General features: G+C 42.3%; 1 protein-coding gene across 4 annotated transcripts; it reads left to right on the forward strand.

The window, feature by feature from the left end:
• Positions 1–90: 90 nt before the first annotated feature.
• On the forward strand, positions 91–16,458 carry LOC115012677 (transmembrane protein 106B-like). 4 transcript variants are annotated; one of them, XR_003832714.1, is made up of 9 exons: positions 98–271; positions 3,363–3,542; positions 4,454–4,517; positions 5,231–5,384; positions 5,552–5,692; positions 10,105–10,148; positions 14,752–14,805; positions 15,334–15,507; positions 15,589–16,458. XR_003832714.1 is itself a non-coding variant. In XM_029438399.1 (8 exons), the coding sequence occupies exons 2-8, from the start codon at positions 3,365–3,367 to the stop codon at positions 15,452–15,454; spliced, it is 756 nt and encodes a 251-aa protein (XP_029294259.1). In that variant the 5' UTR covers positions 99–271; positions 3,363–3,364; the 3' UTR covers positions 15,455–16,458. The 4 variants fall into 4 exon arrangements, 3 of the variants coding, with proteins under 3 accessions (XP_029294261.1, XP_029294262.1, XP_029294259.1); XM_029438399.1 differs by having other exon boundaries at positions 99–271; positions 15,334–16,458; XM_029438402.1 differs by lacking the exon at positions 5,552–5,692 and having other exon boundaries at positions 97–271; positions 15,334–16,458.
• Positions 16,459–19,083: the final 2,625 nt, after the last annotated feature.

The raw sequence follows: 19,083 nt of genomic DNA on the forward strand, positions 1-19,083 counted from the left end.
AGTAAAACAGTTCATATGAAAACACTCACTGTATCACTAAACGTGAGTACACATGGTGGAAGAGCCCGCTGCAGAATGAAGAGTGAGTTTTACTTTGAAAGATGCGACAGGAAGTGTTCGTGTGTTGTGTTCAGAGTAGTGAGGCTGTGTCGGAGCCGTGTGACACTGTCCGCCCCCCGCACGAGCTAACATCAAACCCGAAGACCTCGTTGATCCCCAGCAGGACTGAAGACCAGGACGCTGTGACCACCCTGTAGAAGCTCAGCAGCAGGTAACAGAGGCACAACATCTCACTCCTGGAAACATCTGGTGAGAGGCGGAAATATAAAGTCGGACTGTGGCAACAAGCCCTTTGAAAATTTCAGTCGCGAGTTGGTTTTCTTTCACGGACATCACAGTTCAAAATGTCCTTTTGACTGGTGAAATGTTCACTTAAAGTAAATGTAACACCATGCTGACATGTTGCAAATATATTTGAAGAACTAGTCAAAACGAATTACTTCGTGGCTTTCGGTAGACTTTTCCCTTTTTCGCTTGTAAGAAAAACGATTGCAGATATCGAATATATTGATTTTGACGTTTTGAAATGTTGGCTCATTTCTTTTCCGATAAGTCCGACAGATCAACAAAACAGGTAGTTGTGTGTGCGTCACTGAGGCAGCCACCACACAGTCATTAGTAGACTTTTAAAGCCTTTCTACCTCATGATTATTTAATTAATGTTTATAGAAAGAAATATTTGAATGGAAATCCCTGTTTTGATCTGTTAAATTCAATTCTCCCTACTTATAAAATTATTTTATCTCGAATATAATTTCTAGTACGAATATGGTTTTTACTAGTTACAATTTTATTTTATATATGTGAAACGCAATTCTAGATATCTGGAATTACATTCCTAGCTGGCATATTTTAATTTTGACTAGTCAGAATTAAATTTGAGATATTTATAATTCCATTGATAATATCTCTAATGAAAGAATATGTGAAGATATCTACAATGAACATTGTCACCAGTACCACCAGTAGTTTGAGTTGTATATATCATAACTCAAAATGTAACATGATTTTGCAAAAATACTTTCATTTTGTACTTCTGGTTATTCTGTTTGCTTTTCATATTGCATCTCACTTTCCTATGTCTTCCTACTTCAGCATACACTTGTTACTTTGTGATTACCTTCATGTAAAGCAGAATAAATAGATTAATATTAATTAAGTGAATTACTTTACCAATTACTGTATAATATAAGTACTTAGTTAGTAGTAAGTAGTAGAAAGTAACTTTTGCGTTACTTTTAACTGAGCAACAAAGATGCATCATCAACTGTGGAAAATATTAATAATAGAATTGCGCAAAATTCCGTGTGGTCAATATGTTTGGCTGAAATAAGTAAAAATGACCATATTTTCTTTGCCTTTTGTGTCATTTATATTTTAGGAAAGGTTAGGTACCAACAGGATTGTAGATTTTCTTTCAACAAAGTTATTGCACATATAAATTTAGATGAGCGTCATAGTGTTAAAGATGTTCCAATGCTCCGTGAGGCGGAGGGGAAGTGCAAACATGATGATCATTCTTTGTTGCTTTGTCATATGACTGACGCTTTTGACATTATTCAGACTAGTTCCGTCCATTGTTAATGGAAAATTGTGGTATATTTCCATCTGCCATATTTCCCAGCAGCTTGCCCCAATGTACTTAGTTTTGTTCGAGTAGTCCTTTAAGAGTCTCTACAGCGGGATGGAGAGTGCAAAGTTTGCCACATGTATGGGTTATGTCAAGCTTAAATGAACCAGAATTTTCCTTTTAATATAAAAATATTAAAGGAAAATTATCTGTTGGTAGATCCTTGATGTACATGTTTTCCATTACAGACACATACTATAGGGAGTGCTTTTAGCAACAGAATTTAAGAACGTCAATATAATGCGACACCATTTCAGATAAATGACCTTCCTTATGATTTTACCGTGTAATGTATTGCATCATAATTTATTATTAAATCATGTAACAAATTACATAAACTGGCATTATTCTGAATTAATAAACCACACTTTTTACTTGAGTTAAATAATAATAATCTTATTTTTAGGAATTAAATCATTACAAATTTTTCTTATCAGTTAAAAATATGTCTTATGAAGATGTTACAGCAATACACTGCAGTCATGCACATGACAAGCTCTCATTGTAAATCTGTGTGATTAGATGTGCATAACATGACAGAACACTATACAACTTATCTTCATTATTTGACCATGCTAAAGTGCTGTAAGGAAACTAAAGCACATGTTGTTCACCTGCATTTTCACTACGCTCATACACAGTGAGTCTGTTCTACAGTATTCTATATATATTAAGCATCATTGTAGTGGGAAAATGTATAGATCCGTCTTCCTCTTTCAGTAAGTTAAGTCATCTATTTTCTCACCACACATTTTGTACATGCATATGAACATAGTTCCTGTTTTTTGTAATGTTAGTTTTAGTGAACATTTTACACACAACATCGCCAAAGGTTTGGACACCAGAACATTCCACCCATCTGTAATTCTGAACATGTCATTCCAAAAACATGGGCATTAAAGGAGAGGTTCTCAACTTCCATACGAAGACTGACATGTGCTGCATTTGTTGCTCTTGTCCATACTGGCAATCATGAAATTCCTTGTAAAAGGGATTTCAATGTATTTGATTGGGGACAAAATCAAACAGTCCTTATTCAGTGCAAAAATACATAGCAACGTTTGGTTGAAGCTAATATGATGTTTCAGAAGTCAGAGTTAAATGAGGTGGGTAAAGGTCTTTTTAAATGTTCTCCAACCAAAGAGGAAGTAATTTGGTACTAAAAAGAATGTAGCGATATCCTCACTAGACATGGACACAGACTCCTGAAACATCACATTAGCTCCAGATAAGCACTGTAATGCATATTTGCATGGACAATTGTGAATTGTGTCTCCCATCACTTCTATATATTGAGGGGCCATTATGAACAGAGGGAATGATAATGGAAAGCCAACAAAATACAGATTAGAAGTCTAGTTTTATGAGGAAAAGTTGCAATATTATTCATATTAAGTTTTAACTTTGCAAAAATGTGAATGTGCATAGGTAAAGTCTGAATTTTATGGAAAAACAGTTGTCACGTCTTAACCAAAATAACAGTTTTACTGTAGCTCTCAATAACATCACTAGAGTTTTACTTTAGCTCACAATGAATGAAAAATAAAATCCTAGTATTTAAAGACATGTAAGTTATATTTTTGGAACAAAATGTTGTTATTTTTATGAATTGTAATATCGTGTGTATTTTTTGTCGTAGTTTTGTAGTGAAATGTTCTTTCCGTCTCTTCAGGTATGGGAGCTGTTCCCAGCAGGTTTCATGGTTACACCGGGGGGGCGGGGTCACAGCACAGTGGGATTGAGCAAGACAATGACAACCGGCCTATAATTGAGAAGGATGACAGCAGGAGATACAGCTCTGTAGACACAGTGCACTGTCCCACCTGCCTGGGTACTGGACGTATACCCAGAGGTAACACATACTTTTTGAAGTCACACTTAATGTAACACTTGAATAGGTGTAGCAATTATACTGTAAATCTTTGATCATATTTCAATTCCGATGTGGACAATTTTGACTTGAAAAAATGTCCTTTATTTGATATTGAATCTGACATTTACATGTTTTCTTTTAACTTAAAGTGTCTCCTGCTTTCCTTCTTTAATAAAAGTACCCATGACCCAAGCATGTTCAAAATATTGGTATGAATTGCCTTTGGCAATGATGAATACGGCCTTGGCCAGCAGCGTAGTGTTGGTGTTGGCTCGAAGTGGGGACAGGGTGCGGAGCACTTCACCTCCCACCAGAGCAACAGCAACGCAGCCGGATCTGGGTCTGTCCACGGCTGGCTGATAGCTGGCTGGTAGCTGGCTGGCTGTTAGCTGGCTGGCTGATAGCTGGCTGGTAGCTAGCTGGCTGTTAGCTGGCTGGCTGGTAGCTGGCTGGCTGGTAGCTGGCCCAGCTGGAGTTCTTTACTTATGTACTTACTTATGTACTTATGGAGCATCAGTGTTATTTTGAGACTGTTTTATAACCAGTTAAAAGTTCCTGGTAGTAGCTTTAAGGAAAGTATGAGTCCATAAATAATTTCAAGGTTAGCTATCAAGTTGGTTAATGTAAGGACTTGCGCTACGTGGACCTATGTACGCACTGTGGGGGTGTCATATTAACGCTCTTGCTGCCTCGTGCGAGCATGGCCAATCCTAGTGCTTATATGCTACCCACGGCGGATCTTGACAAGAAAAGCAGTGGAGAGAGCTTGTCTTGCACGCAAAGGATTGTTGAACACAAACCTGAGAGGATCCAACTTCTCACAATATCAAATCTGCTCCTTCATTGCCATCTTCAAAATTAAACCATGTTGCATGTGATGTGTGTTACAGGTCAGGAGAGCAAGCTGGTGGCTGTCATCCCCTGTAATGACCAGAGGCTGAGCCCCAGACACACGTAAGAAATAAATACTCTGTGCTTACATCACACTGTATACATCTATGGAGAGTATCAGTCAGCAGACGTGTGCATGATCCAGGTCCAGTGGTGTATGTCGTGTACTGGACCCATTCAGACTGTTACACGCTGGTCAAACAGAACTTAAAGTAACCAGGGAACGACCATAGCAGAGCCGAAAATAGGTTTTTAATGTTATTTTTGGTCATATGCAGTCTCCTCTGTCTGTCTGTCTCTCTTCCAATGCTCCGCCGTCCACTCTCTGTGTGGGCAGAGAGTGAAGTCCGGTGAAGTGAAAGATATAACTCGAGTTAAAGTCAACTACACTCGTTACCGTCTACAGAATAAACAACATAGTAATATTACAACATAGACAATCTATATGACAAAAGTGATTATGTGAACATATATGAAAAGGATGGATGTTCAGGCTGTTTAACAGGATGTGAAAATGAACACTTGTGTTATTATATTTTGGACTTTGGTCCTCTTTATATTTAAAAACAACAAAAAAAAAATAATCTTAAATCCCCACTCACTGTATTTTACGTCAGATCACAAACATGCTGAATTGAAAGCACGCTGCTGCTGTGTGGTTATTACCTTGAACCCAAGAACTACTTTGAAAATCGGTTTTGGGTTCCACGAACAGGCAGGTCTGAGATAGTTTCATTGGACTGAGTATGTTTTGATGACGTGTGTCCTCCTCTCAGGAAGCTGTACGTTGCTGTGTCTGTCGGTGTGTGCCTCCTGGTCAGCTCCCTGGTGCTGTTCTTCCTGTTTCCTCGCTCTGTCCTCATTTCTCCAGTCGCTGTCAAGTCATCCTTTGTTTACTTCACCGAAGCCGATGTCCAAATTAACATCACGGTGGGTAGAGAGAGAGTGAAAGAGGTGTGATGGGTGAAGAAAAAAAAGTGAAAAGTGTGGATGGCAGGGTTGACAGGATAAGTCGGCATTTTTTTTATTGCTATTTCTCGTAGTGACAATTGATCGTGATCTCTGTGTTATAAAATAACAACTGTGCTTCCTTGTAGAATGTCCTGAACATCACTAACAACAACTTTGCAGCGGTGCAGGCCTACAATCTGACAGTGCAGGCCCTGAACTTTGACATGGTAGTGGGAACAGTTTCCATTAAGAACGTCACCTCTGTCAAACCTCGATCCATCATAATGGTGAGACATCCGAACCTAAGGATGGTTAAGAATAGTTTTAGTTATTAATATCATTACTGCAACAACCTTTAAACATAAACACTTACATGATTTCACTCTGTTCATGTGGGGGAAAGTGAAAAAGCAGTGGTTGTCCCTCCATCATTACCACCACCTGAGCCTTGAGCAAGGCACTCCACCCCCAACTGCTGCAGTGAAGCTCAGCAGCCTCAGATCACACCGGTGGAACTGAACAGCTTCCAGGTGTGAAGGGGAACAGGGCACTCCTGAGAGACAGAGCCTGGCTCTCAGTGAAGTCTCCCTGGTCAAATGAAGGATAACACTCTAAATGTGGTTTAATCCGCAGCTTAACATAGTCCCCAACAAATACACCATTTCCTCCTGTTTGAGGAACCTTTGTTAAAAAACTACAGTGCCCTGCGGTTTTCGAAATCACTTGACTTAGTGAGCTGTTTTTAAAGATGCACGTCGTCAGCAGGAACCAATGGGCTTGGGTCTGAGAGCCACACAATCAGAAAAGTCAGAGAATATTAGTAAAAAAAACGTACTTCCAGTCAATCTTCACGGACTAGAACAGGGGTCGGGAACCTATGGCTCTTTCGATGACACAATATGGCTCGCAGACAATTTTGAGCTGACATTTTTAGTAATCAAGTAATAAATAATTATACTGTGTCATTTTAAAGTAAAACTTTTAGCAGCAGATTTTTATTTTTTAGGTCTCTCCTCTCCTTTCCTCCGCCCTGTCTCTGACTGTAGGTGTGTTCGCACATGTGTGTGTCGGCAGTGAAGCCCCACCCTTCGCGAAACCGAGCGGAGGAGAAACTGCACAAAGCAAGCAGCCAGGGGTGTCAAACTCAATCACAGAGAGGGCCAACATTAAAAACTGGGACTACGTCGAGGGCCAAACACGGTCCACATTTATTGAACAGGATACACATATTGGATAAAGTGCAAAAAGATATGGAACATATTTAAGTCAACTGCAGACGGATTGCTGAGCTGCAAAGTCGGCAAATGAGCTCAGTTTATCAGCAGAATGCGGTCGGGAACAAGTGGTGGAGATGGTTTGTCAGTGTTTGGAAACACGCAGTGACCAAAGTTTCCTTAATGCATCAGAGTCTCCCACAGGCAACTCGGCTTAGAAAGCTCTCACTGCATCATACATATCTGTGATCACACGGCCCTGAAGCTGTAGGTTTAACAGTGAGATGCTTCGTTATGTCGCACAAACAGTCCAGCTCACATCGTCCCAGAGATCTGTGTTGTGTTTCCCTTTGCTTTCCAAAAACAGATTTCCTCACGCAACTCGACAAATCTATTCAGCACTTTCCCTCGACTCAGCCATCGCACCGCCATGTTCATAAAATATTACATTGACTCTTAGAAAGTTTCCTGTCTGTATTACGGTGCTTATTACATGTTCCATCTCCAGAGCTTTACGATACCACGCTTCCTGGTGTGTGATGCAGCTGACAGTGTATCTTCTCCCGCATCCTGCCCATTAATCCGCTCTTTTCATCACATCGCAGGCTTCATCTGTCGTCAGTCCCGTCAGTTTGTCCCGGGACAGTTTAATTTCTCACACATTTAGATACTTCCTCGAATATGTATTTCCCGTGGTTGTGCCATGCATTGATTTAATTACCAAAACCGGCAGGTCAATTATGATAGACATGATATTTTTGTATAGCTTGTTTGCATTGACTCAGTCAAACCTCAAGCTTTAAGTGTCACGACCTCAGACACGGAAGGAAGACTCAAACGCACAACGCCAGAAACAAATGTAAAGTGTAAAAAAACAATACTTTACTTCAAAAATCAGATAATCAAACTCAAAACACACGAGGAAGATATACAAACTTTTCAGAAAAATAACACTTCTTGATACACTGGTTCATTGCACATGATATCACAAGACAAGGCGAGACAGGACTATTTATACAAGAGGTGAGTGTACAGGTGAAAACAATCAGGGGCGGGGCAGACGTTGACGATGGCGGGAAACCACACAAAGACAGGAAGTAAAGGGATCTGGATTGAGAAACAAGAGGTAGGTACAAAATAAAATAGGAAGTGATTTGACAACATGAAAACTTCAACAAACTCGACGAGACATTACATTAAGTCTCCTTACATTTCACTCACTTACAGCTTTATATGCTACCAAGATTCTTGTGTAATCACGCCATGGGGAGGGAGGAGAGAGGACAATGTGTGTCTAACCCTTTCTCATCCATGTTTGACACGGGAGTCTTCATGTTGTCTTTACCTCCAGACACCCAGAGCCTCCGCACACAAAACAGGCCTAGTGTTAAAGGGCCTACGAAATGATATTTCGTCAGTGTTATTGGGCTTGGTATATGATAGAAGTTGCATATATATTGTGAAATGTGCCATATATATATTTTTAATATTGATGTATTCGTAATAAATCACGATCATAACAGCATAAAAATGACTTCCGCTAACAACAATCGGTCGCTGCGCCGAGAGCATCCACTTCAGCAATATTCGGGCAATGACGTATAAGTACAAGTACAAGTAGAATACAGCCGCCGCCAGTGTTCGTCTGCGTTGAAGCGTCCAGCAAAGACTGCTGTCAATTATTACGAGAAAGAACGGACAACAATCGATCGCCAAGGATAATTGTGAAGCGATGTGTTGTATGGGGATGTGGGGCCGTCTCCAAATCTAGCTTTCTGTGGCCAAAAGATGATAAAATGTTGCGTTTATGGACAAGACAAGTGCGTCGATGAAACCGATGATTTGTGGGCAGCACTTTGAGAGATCGTGTTTCAAACAAACTATGCTCGCCAAAGAAATGAGATTCAAAAATAATTTAAAACTGAACGCAGATGCTGTGCCTACAATATTGCCGAGACCCCAGCGAGCACAAGCCAGGACGCCGACTCAAACACGTCCGCCGGTGCAGAGTCCTCCACCAAAGAGACGACGAAATGCATTCGCCAAAAGGGAGAGAGCAAAGGTAAGCTGTGCTACTTGTTTACTGTATTTATTGTTTCAAGCATAAAACCATAATCGGTCTAGACCTACTGTATGTAACAAGTTGACATACAAATGTATGGACATCGTAACCTCCATGAACATCTGGTAAGTGTTCCGGCTACTATAGGCAGCCGTAAGACGCTCGTCAGTAGGCAGACTATACTTTATAAAACAGCGCTGTCCTCCAGTCTGTTAGCTAATAGCTAATGCTTTATATACAGCCTCGTAATAAATGACGTTTGACATCAGACACAACGATAGAACCTCAACCATAGAAACTTCGAGAAAGAATCAAGTTATCAAGCTTTACAGACGTCGATGTGTCCAAGTAGAGAAAGAATTTAATATTTGTGGACAACTAGTCGGGTTCATAACAATTCAAGGAAACCAAGCTATCGACTCGATATAGGATAGCTTGCGATCTATTTACGATCGAGGATAATGTTACGTTTTATTATGATGTATTTAATATATATTGATAAGTTCTATGAACTATAGTCAAATGTATATACCTGTCTGTGTTCTGTTGTCGCACAGGATCTCCGCCAAATCCAGGATCATCGTCACTATCATCCGCATGTTCGCTCCCGTCTGTGTTTCCATCTTGAATACTGTGTCTCGAGCTGCTCTGTTTCCACCACGTTAAACTCGCCCGCATGATCTAAATCCACGACACCGGCATCCTCTTCAATAAACTCCTGTTCTTCAAGGTGCAACGAGTGACGACTCACTGTCACTCGATTCTGTCGAAATATCCGAGCCAGAGTCCGACATCGTCACATCTGCCGTGCTGTCTGTGTATTCAACTGGTGGACTGTGTTCTACTTGTGACGTCAGAACACAGCGTCGGGTGTTTCCGGTAGCGGTGATGTAAACATCGGTGGTCAACATACTAAATCGTGATTTATTAAATACTGCGATCATTGTGTCATTAATAACACATCATTTTACACCACAAATAGCATTTACTATCATCAGTAGAAATTCATGTTTATCATTTCGTAGGCCCTTTAAGGACTCTGAGGCCTAACCATGACAATGCACAAATTGCACAGCCATTTCTAATATATTCATACCACAGAGATGGACTAACATATTATTGGTTTGGATCCTGTCATGGGATTTGTTGACAGTAAGAAAAATGCAAATTCTCATCAGAGTTAACAAACTGAGTCCCACATATTTTTACTTTTCCATGTATGAAGAGTTCTGACTGAATAACAGAGGAACACAGTTCATTACATTGCAGCAGTTTGATTATTTCATGTGATTTCACATACACTTGCCATATTGTGATATGTCTTGATATCAGAAAAATACTCTTAATATTGTGATATTGATGAATGTAACTTCTGGAGTACGTAATGGATATGATCTGCTTCTGCCTCTTTCCTTCATTCCAGTACTCCTTTGTGATCCCCATCAAGCTGACGGACCCTGATTTGAGGTGAGCTGCCAGTGCATTAACCGCTCTCTTGTGTTGAACTGGGAGCCAGTGCAGAGTTACTATGTCATCGACTCGGAGGCGTTTGGGGTCAAGTATGATAACTTCAGTTTTATCTGTTTAACATCAAAACGTTGCAGGACATCCAAGTTTTTATGTCCTTAAGGCATGCTTGAAGTTTAGCTAATTGATTGGTTTCATTGATAGATATAATTGGGCATCATCCGCATAATAAAGTCATAAGTTGATAGAGTGGTTCCTTATAATATTGCCTAAAGGAAGCATAAGGTGAATAGAATCGGTCCAAGTACAGAACCTTGCTGGACTTCATGACATCGTTTCATTCATCGTTAACACGTACAAACTGAGATCGCTCAGATAAATAGGACTTGAACCAGCAAAGAGGAAAGTCTTTAGCTTACTCTTAAATGTGGAGAGGGTGTCTGCCTCCCGAACACCAACTGGAAGCTGGTTCCACAGGAGAGGTGCTTGATAGCTGAAAGCTCTGGCTCCCATTGTACTCTTAGAGACTCTAGGAACTACAAGTAACCCTGCATTCTGGGAGCGCAAAGCTCTAGTTCAGGGGTCATCAACCTTTTTTATAATGAGAGCTACTTCAAGGGTACTGAATAATACGAAGGGCTACTTGTTTGATACAAACTTCCTGAATAACATAGTTGCACGGTTCCCCTTTAATGATGATATTATCATTAATAATAATAATCACAATAAATATTCATATATGTGAAGAGACTGTCTGATCACATCCATCCATCCATCCATCCATCGTCTACCGCTTATCCGGGATCGGGTCGCGGGGGCAGCAGCTCCAGTAAGGAACCCCAATCTTCCCTTCTCCGGGCCACATCCTCCAGCTCCGACTGGGGGATCCTGAGGCGTTCCCAGGCCAGTGAGGAGATATAATCTCTCCACCGAGTCCTGGGTCTTCCCCGGGGTCTCCTTCCAGCTGGACGTGCCTGGAACACCTCCCTAGGGAGGCGCCCAGGTGGCATCCTTACTAGATGCCCGAACCACCTCAACTGGCTCCTTTCAACGTAAAGGAGCAGCGGCTCTACTCCGAGTCTCTCACGGATGGCTGAGCTTCTCACCCTATCTCTAAGGGAGACGCCAGCCACCCGTCTGAGAAAACCCATTTCGGCCGCTTGTACCCGTGATCTCGTTCTTTCGGTCATGACCCAGCCTTCATGACCATAGGTGAGGGTAGGAACGAAGATCGACCGATAGATTGAGAGCTTTGCCTTCTGGCTCAGCTCTCTTTTCGTCACAACGGTGCGGTAAAGTGACTGTAATACCGCCCCCGCTGCACCGATTCTCCAGCCAATCTCTCGCTCCATTGTCCCCTCCCTCGCGAACAAGACCCCGAGGTACTTGAACTCCTTCACTTGGGGTAATGGCTCATTCCCTACCCGGAGTAGGCAATCCACCGGTTTCCTGCTGAGAGCCATGGCCTCAGATTTGGAGGTGCTGATCCTCATCCCAACCGCTGCACACTCAGCTGCGAACCGATCCAGTGACTGTTGAAGGTCACAGACCGATGATGCCATAAGGACCACATCATCTGCAAAGAGCAGCGATGAGATCCTCAGGTCACCGAACTGCAACCCCTCTCCTCCACGACTACGCCTCGATATCCTATCCATGAAAATCACGAACAGGATTGGTGATAAAGCGCAGCCCTGGCGGAGGCCAACATTCACGGGAAACGAGTCCGACTTACTGCCGAGTATCCGGACACAACTCTCGCTTTGGGCGTACAGGGATTGGATGGCCCTCAAAAGTGACCCCCTCACCCCATACTCCCGCAGCACCTCCCACAGTATCACCCGGGGGACCCGGTCATACGCCTTCTCCAGATCCACAAAACACATGTAGACCGGATGGGCGTACTCCCAGGCCCCCTCCAGGATCCTTGCAAGAGTAAAGAGTTGGTCTGTTGTTCCACGACCAGGACGGAATCCGCATTGTTCCTCTTCAATCAGAGGTTCGACTACCGGCCGAACCCTCCTTTCCAGTACCTTGGAGTAGACTTTACCAGGGAGGCTGAGAAGTGTGATACCCCTGTAGTTGGCACACACTCTCTGGTCCCCCTTTTTAAATAAGGGAACCACCACCCCGGTCTGCCAACCCCTAGGCACTGTCCCAGACTTCCACGCAATGTTGACGAGGCGTGTCAACCAAGACAGCTCCTCAACACCCAAAGCCTTCAGCATTTCTGGACGGATCTCATCAACCCCTGCGGCTTTGCCACTGTGGAGTTGTTTGACTACCTCAGTGACTTCCATCAGGGAAATTGACGATGATCCCCCATCAGCTTCCAGCTCTGCCTCAACCATAGAGGGCGTGTTAGTCGGATTCAGGAGTTCCTCAAAGTGCCCCTTCCAGCGGCCGATAACATTCTCAGTTGAAGTCAGCAGGGTCCCACCCTTGCTGTACACAGCTTGGATGGTTCCTCGCTTCCCCCTCCTGAGGTGCCGGATGGTTTTCCAGAAGCACCTTGGTGCCGACCGAAAGTCCTTCTCCATAGCTTCTCCGAACTTCTCCCACACCCGCTGCTTTGCCTCTGACACGGCAGAAGCTGCCGCCCTTCTAGTCCTTCGATACCCTGCAACTGTTTCCGGAGTCCTCCCGGATAACATAACCAGGAAGGACTCCTTCTTCAGTCGGACGGCTTCCCTGACCACCGGGGTCCACCATGGTGTTCGAGGGTTACCCTTGAGGCACCTAAGACCTTGAGACCACAGCTCATCACCGCAGCTTCAGCAATAGAGGTTTTGAACATCGCCCACTCAGGTTCAATGCCCCCAACCTCCACAGGGATGGCTGAAAAGCTCCGCCGGAGGTGTGAGTTAAAGATCCCCAGGACAGGGGCTTCCTCCAGACGTTCCCAGTTCACCCGCACTACCCGTTTGGGTTTACCAGGTCTGTCCAGAGTCTTCCCCCACCCCTTGATCCAACTCACCACCAGATGGTGATCAGTCTGATCACATGTTAATGTTAATTATTCCTCACAATGATTATTAACAATGATTTACCATGGTAGGGAACACAGATATATTTAAACATGCAACATTATTTATTTATGTTCTCAATCTATTTCAACATTTGAAAATCAGAGTTATCACATCTCTGATATTTTTGTAAATATTTTTATTGACAGTTTTGTATGAATGAGCACATTTGTAGCATTTTGTTCAAAATCACACCAGTTATATTTTAGTACAAAGTATCATTTCTGTAAAAGAAAAAGGAAATCATTAATTTCATAAATTCACTAACTTTGTAACATCGGAGAGAGTGGAGATCACATCGGAACCTTTCTTCACGTCTTAGAACAGTGTTTTCAACAACATCATTGCACCTTCGAAGACCTCTCCGTCCGATAAGGCTTTCTTGTTCCTTGTTTAAAATGTGCAGCTCTAAATGAAGCTTCTGTTGCTTTGTGTGACTTGTTCCCCGGCCTCGTGGCCTTGCTGCCCAAAGCTGCCTTTAACTCTCGGCTTGTTCTGCCCGCAGTGCTGCAGCTGGGTAGTTAGTTAGTTAAAATCAAATCAAATTAATTTATATAGCCCAATATCACAAATTATACATTTGTCTCAGTCGGCTTTACAGACTGTACAGGATACGAGACCCTCTGTCCTTAGACCCTCGCATCGCACAAGGAAAAACTTCCTAAAAGAAACCCCAAAATTAAAGGGGGAAAAATGGAAGAAACCTCAGGGAGAGCAACTGAGGAGGGATCCCTCTCCCAGGACGGACAGACGTGCAATAGATGTCGTGTGTACAGGATAAACAACATAGTACAAATACAACATTTGACAGAAATTATGTTGTGTTGGAAAAGAGAAAGTTTGGATGAATCCATGAAAATGTCAAAAAGGCTTCCCGGTGTCCAGCAGGACCAGGGCAGCAGGCGCAGCCATGATTCCTGATCCTGACGTAAACTTTATCAGTGGCAACCTGCCACATGAGTGACACAGACATAGTTAGTTAGCATGGTAGCTTTTATGACACATACCGAAGTGTCTCCGCAATGTGCCGCTTTGCCGTCGCCCCGCAAATGAGACATACACTCTTTTCTTTCACTGTTGTAAACAATAATTCTTCCTTCCAATCATTGTGAAAATAGTTAGTTTTCTTTCGCTTTTCTGCCATGTTTAGCGTAAAAAACGCACCTAGCGCTCCCGCTAGCTTGTCTCAACGAAAAGGGAAATGGAGATTTAGCTTACAGGGTAACAATTAAACAGCAAAACAATTAAATACAAATTTTAGATGGAGCTTCATGGTGACTAGTGCTACTTTTAGAACATGCCCTGCGGGCGACTGACATAGTTGGCTACCACTGCCCTGCTCTAGTTGGTTTATAAAGTACTATGAGATCTTTAAAATAGGCTGGAGCCTGACCATTTATGGCTTTGTAAGTCACAAGAAGGATTTTGAATGAGTCGAGTGTCATTCGCAGTGAGACTGCAGCACTAATAGCTGAAGCACTAATAATGTCATTATTATTCTATAAATACTGTACAATGCACTTTTTTGGCACTACCACTCATTAGATGGTTTTTTTTACCACTCTTTTTCTCTGCAGTGACTACTGTAGGAAAGAGTTCTTGCCTGTCAACATTCTGTATCTGCACCTACAGTAAGTATCGTCATATGTTCAGTAATGTGTCAGGGCACCAGAATGGAGCGCTTTTGAATATGGTCCAAGGAGCTAAAATGTTTCTCTTTAATAATAAATGAATAAATCACATCAATATTTTAAAGGCCTTCTATCTGCTTTTTACTATAAGTGATTAGACCTACATAAATGCAACAATCCAATTTCTTTACTTTGACTTCATGTGAAGATTATAAAATAGTAGTTATTTTAAACCGACTCAGAGTTTCAGCAGTCTGCTCTAATGAACTGACAGACAGGCTGACTGACAGTAACTGATGGTTCTGATGATTGATGAATTTATATTGTATGGACTCAGTTTAAAGATGAAATGCTGCCTCCTATTTCTTTAGAGCAGGTGGTTCAGAACTACAGAGTAAACCTTTAAGAAAATCCTTTCTTTTTTAAATTTAAAGTAGTGCTAACTTACGCTTATGTAATTCTGTTTTCAAATTGTTATCAGTATAAATGTGTTGTATAATTCCATGGTGTGTCTTCCTTTTACTGCAGGATGTCTATGACAGTGTACTACCTGGCCCATTATGAGCAGCTCTCCCTGGAGACATACGAGTACATCGACTGTGGAGCAAACAGCACCGTCTCACACAGTTTGCAGCCCACAGCGCCCTGATGGACGGCTGGTGGATGAATGGACACGTAGAGGAACAGACAGGACAGAAACTGGTGGGAATAGGGCCTGCAATGCTTTTTTTTCTTCTGTGAACTGTTTCACTAAAATGTTGGATAATTATCATGTGATACCAGGATGCCAATAACACTCATCCTGGATGGATGAAGAGACCTGGAAAGGGAAGATGAATCTGAATGAAGAATGGACTCTTTATACCTAATCCTCAGGCAGGCAGGCTGGCTACAGGTGCAGCGCTCTCATCCTCTCTACTGACAGTTCTACAGATCGAACTGTACAGTGGAGGAAACCCAGAATAAAATACACGATGGACACAGTGACAGTATGAAACGCCACCTGAGGACCTGAATTACATAGAACTATGTTGTTATTTTTATTTTAAAGCTGATAAAGTAAGGTACAGTAGGTGTGTTGTATTACAAATAAGTCAATAAGTGAGTGACTATTGCCCCATAGTTTTGGCAGTATGGTGCAGCTGTGTTATTTAAATCCACCTTCACAGAGCAGCAGGAGGTGGTCTCCACTCGCCAATAAAAAGCTTAAAGCTGCACTAATCAATATGTTTGTATTAACAATGGATGCTATTACTGTGTGCAATGTAAAGGTGTTAATAACAGCTAAAGACATATTATCCTCAGGCGTTGGTAGAGACCGGCAACTATGTGCTTTACACTTTGACCATATCAACTTTATAGGTTGATATAATGTCAGATGTTGTGTTCAGTTTGTTCTGCTGCCCCAAAGTGTAAACAAATATTTAATATATTATAAAATAATTTGCTAAAATTACCCTTCAGAATCTGTTTGTTTTTTTTGTAGCATAACACATATTTACAGCACAGTTTGTTTTTACTCCTTTTTTTTGTCATGTCTCATTTATTCGGGAATGTGGTCCTCAGAAACAATCAGAAGTGGGCCTTAAGTTACAACAGCTTAAATGTGCTTAAGCTATTAAGCAATAAACTAAATTTACTGTCCGGTTGGTCCATCGGTCTTTCATTTTGTGAATATCTGCTGAATATCTGTCAAGTTGATACAGAAAGAACATTTGTTCCTCTTGTACTTGTAAACATTCTCCTTTATTCCAAAGTACTTGCATGTCGACCAGTCCATGAATACACACTGATCAGTGTCAGGAAAAGCTTAAATTGACAAATGGCATGAGGTCACATTTTCCAGATGACCATGAGCTCAGTTGGAGAAGAGACATTTTTTAATGTACACTCATCCCATTAACCTATTATAAAGCCATCTGCTTTATTGTTTCATTTGTAAAATATTTGAGTTATTCTATAGTATTGTATTCTCTTTCACTTTTTCAGTTTGTTAGGTGCTTTCTAGAGCGAGGCACAAAGTAATTTCACTACAGGTTGTACTGTGTATGATTGTGTATGTGACAAATAAACAAGATTTGATATCTCACACTGATGCAGTTTTGACAAAACAAAATGCAGAGCTGGGTACCAGGGTAAGACTGGGAGAGCAGGTAAAGGTTGAAAATGGGGATTTTATTTACCCAGAGTATTCACAAAGATTAAGATGGGTAACAAACTCAAGCAGTAATGACAAAAAAAAGATCATTATATATAAACTAAACAGAACGGCTCTAGAGTCCAAGCATAACTCAACTTAAACAGAACTTTCAGCAGCATAGACATAGACACACACCTGTGCACATCAATGGAGCTGTGGTAGAATAAGTGAACAGTTTTATGTTCTAGGGAATCAGCATTACAAACAGCATTACATGGTCATTACATATCTCCGTCTTGGTGAAAACCGAAGCGTAAACTCAAGAAGGCAAACTTCCCTTACAAGTTCTTGTAACTTTTACAGAGGAGCAATAGAAAGCCTCCCGACTGGAAACATTGCGGACTGGCATGGTTAGAGCACGGCCCTGGACAGGAGGGCTCTGCAGAGGGAATACAACTGCCCACAACATCATTGGTTCCGATCTACCGAGCATCAGTGATATTGGGGAGAAGACGTGCCTGCGAAAGGACATTGCTTATCTTAAAAATGTGTGGCTAAAGGCACTGATACCACCAAGCCGTCGGGTGGCTGTTACCATAGTGTTTGCAGTGTGTCCCGAACCGCCTACACTTTTCGGCCCTTGTCGGCAGTTTTTTGGGGACATGTTGAATCGACAGCATAGCACGTCCGTGAGAGAAACAGAAGTGAGGAAAACAAGCAAACGACTAAAGTCAGGATTGCAAACACAGAGGCTCTTTTCATTTTTCATCTAACGCTTTAGTCCAAAGCAGCTTACAATAAGTGCAAACAATAATGATAATAACTCAGAACAGCAAAAATCGTGCAAGTTCATCATCTTTAAGGAGGCCAAACCATTTTAAGTGCTAGAGCTTCAAATAAGCCAAACCAATTTAAGTGCTACATGCAGAGTTTCTTTTTTATATTTTTTATTATTGGCCAAGGTGCAGTCGAAACATGTGAGTTTACAGTCTGCGATGGAAGGTGCGAAGACTGTCTGCTGACCTGACATCAATGGGGAGGTCGTTCCACCATTTTGGAGCCAGGATAGCAAACAGGCGGGTTTTATTTGAGGGGAATCAGGGTCCCACTCACAGTGAGTAAGTAGCAGGTTGATTGGCCGATGCAGAGGGAAGTGAACGCGCTGGGGTGTATGACTTGACCATGGCCTGGATGTAGGTAGGGGCTGATCCATTCACAGCATGGTAGGCCAGAACCAGTGTTTTGAAGGAGATTAGGGCAGCCACTGGTAGCCAGTGAAGGGAGCGGAGAAGCGTTGTAGTGTGACATCCACTGAGAGATGTCAGCCAGACAAGCAGAGATATGTGCCTCCACCTGGGTTCCAGACCTGGAAAAAGACAGAATCAGTTGAGTGTCATCTGCGTAGCTGTGGTTGGAGAAACCATAAGAGTGAATGACAGAGCCAAGTGAATTGGTGTACAGAGAAAATAGGAGGAGACCCAGGACGGTCCCCTGAGGAACCCCAGAGGTGAGTTGACAAGGATCCGCCAGAGACCCTCTCCAAGTTACTCTGTAGGTGCGGTCCTTTAGGTAGGATTCGAGTAGGGAGAGAGCAGAGCCTGAGACTCCCAGTTCTTGGAGGGTGTAGAGGAGGATCTGGTGGTTCATTGTGTCAAACACAACTAAAAGGTCCAGAAGGATGACAACAGAGGAGAGGGAGGCTGCTCTAGCAGCGTGAAGTTCCTCAGTGACAGCGAGGAGGGCAGTCTCATTTGAGTGGCCTGCCTTGAAACCAGATTGGTGCAGCTCAAGACGGTTGTTCTGGTGAAGGTAAGACGAGAGTTGATTGAAGACTGCATGCTCATGGGTTTTAGAAATGGAAGTGTAGTTATTCACTATCACTTATAACAACAGCTTGTATATCTGAAGTCATAGGTCTTCCGGTTTCCTATTTTTACTGAAAAATACATACTAACGCTGCCTGCTGGTATGGAGAGTAATTTCCTCTCACGTCGGCGCAGAACATACATGCTAATCGGCTGTTGGCTGTGGTATTTGCAGTGTGTTCAAGTGCAACACAGGTGACGTGAGGCAAGCCAACAGCTCCATCGCCACTAGTTCTTTGATGTAGGATTTGTGTGTCTGGATCTTTAGATGAA

Source organism: Cottoperca gobio, chromosome 8 (genome assembly GCF_900634415.1).
Source record: "Cottoperca gobio chromosome 8, fCotGob3.1, whole genome shotgun sequence".
NCBI classification, from domain to species: domain Eukaryota; kingdom Metazoa; phylum Chordata; class Actinopteri; order Perciformes; family Bovichtidae; genus Cottoperca; species Cottoperca gobio.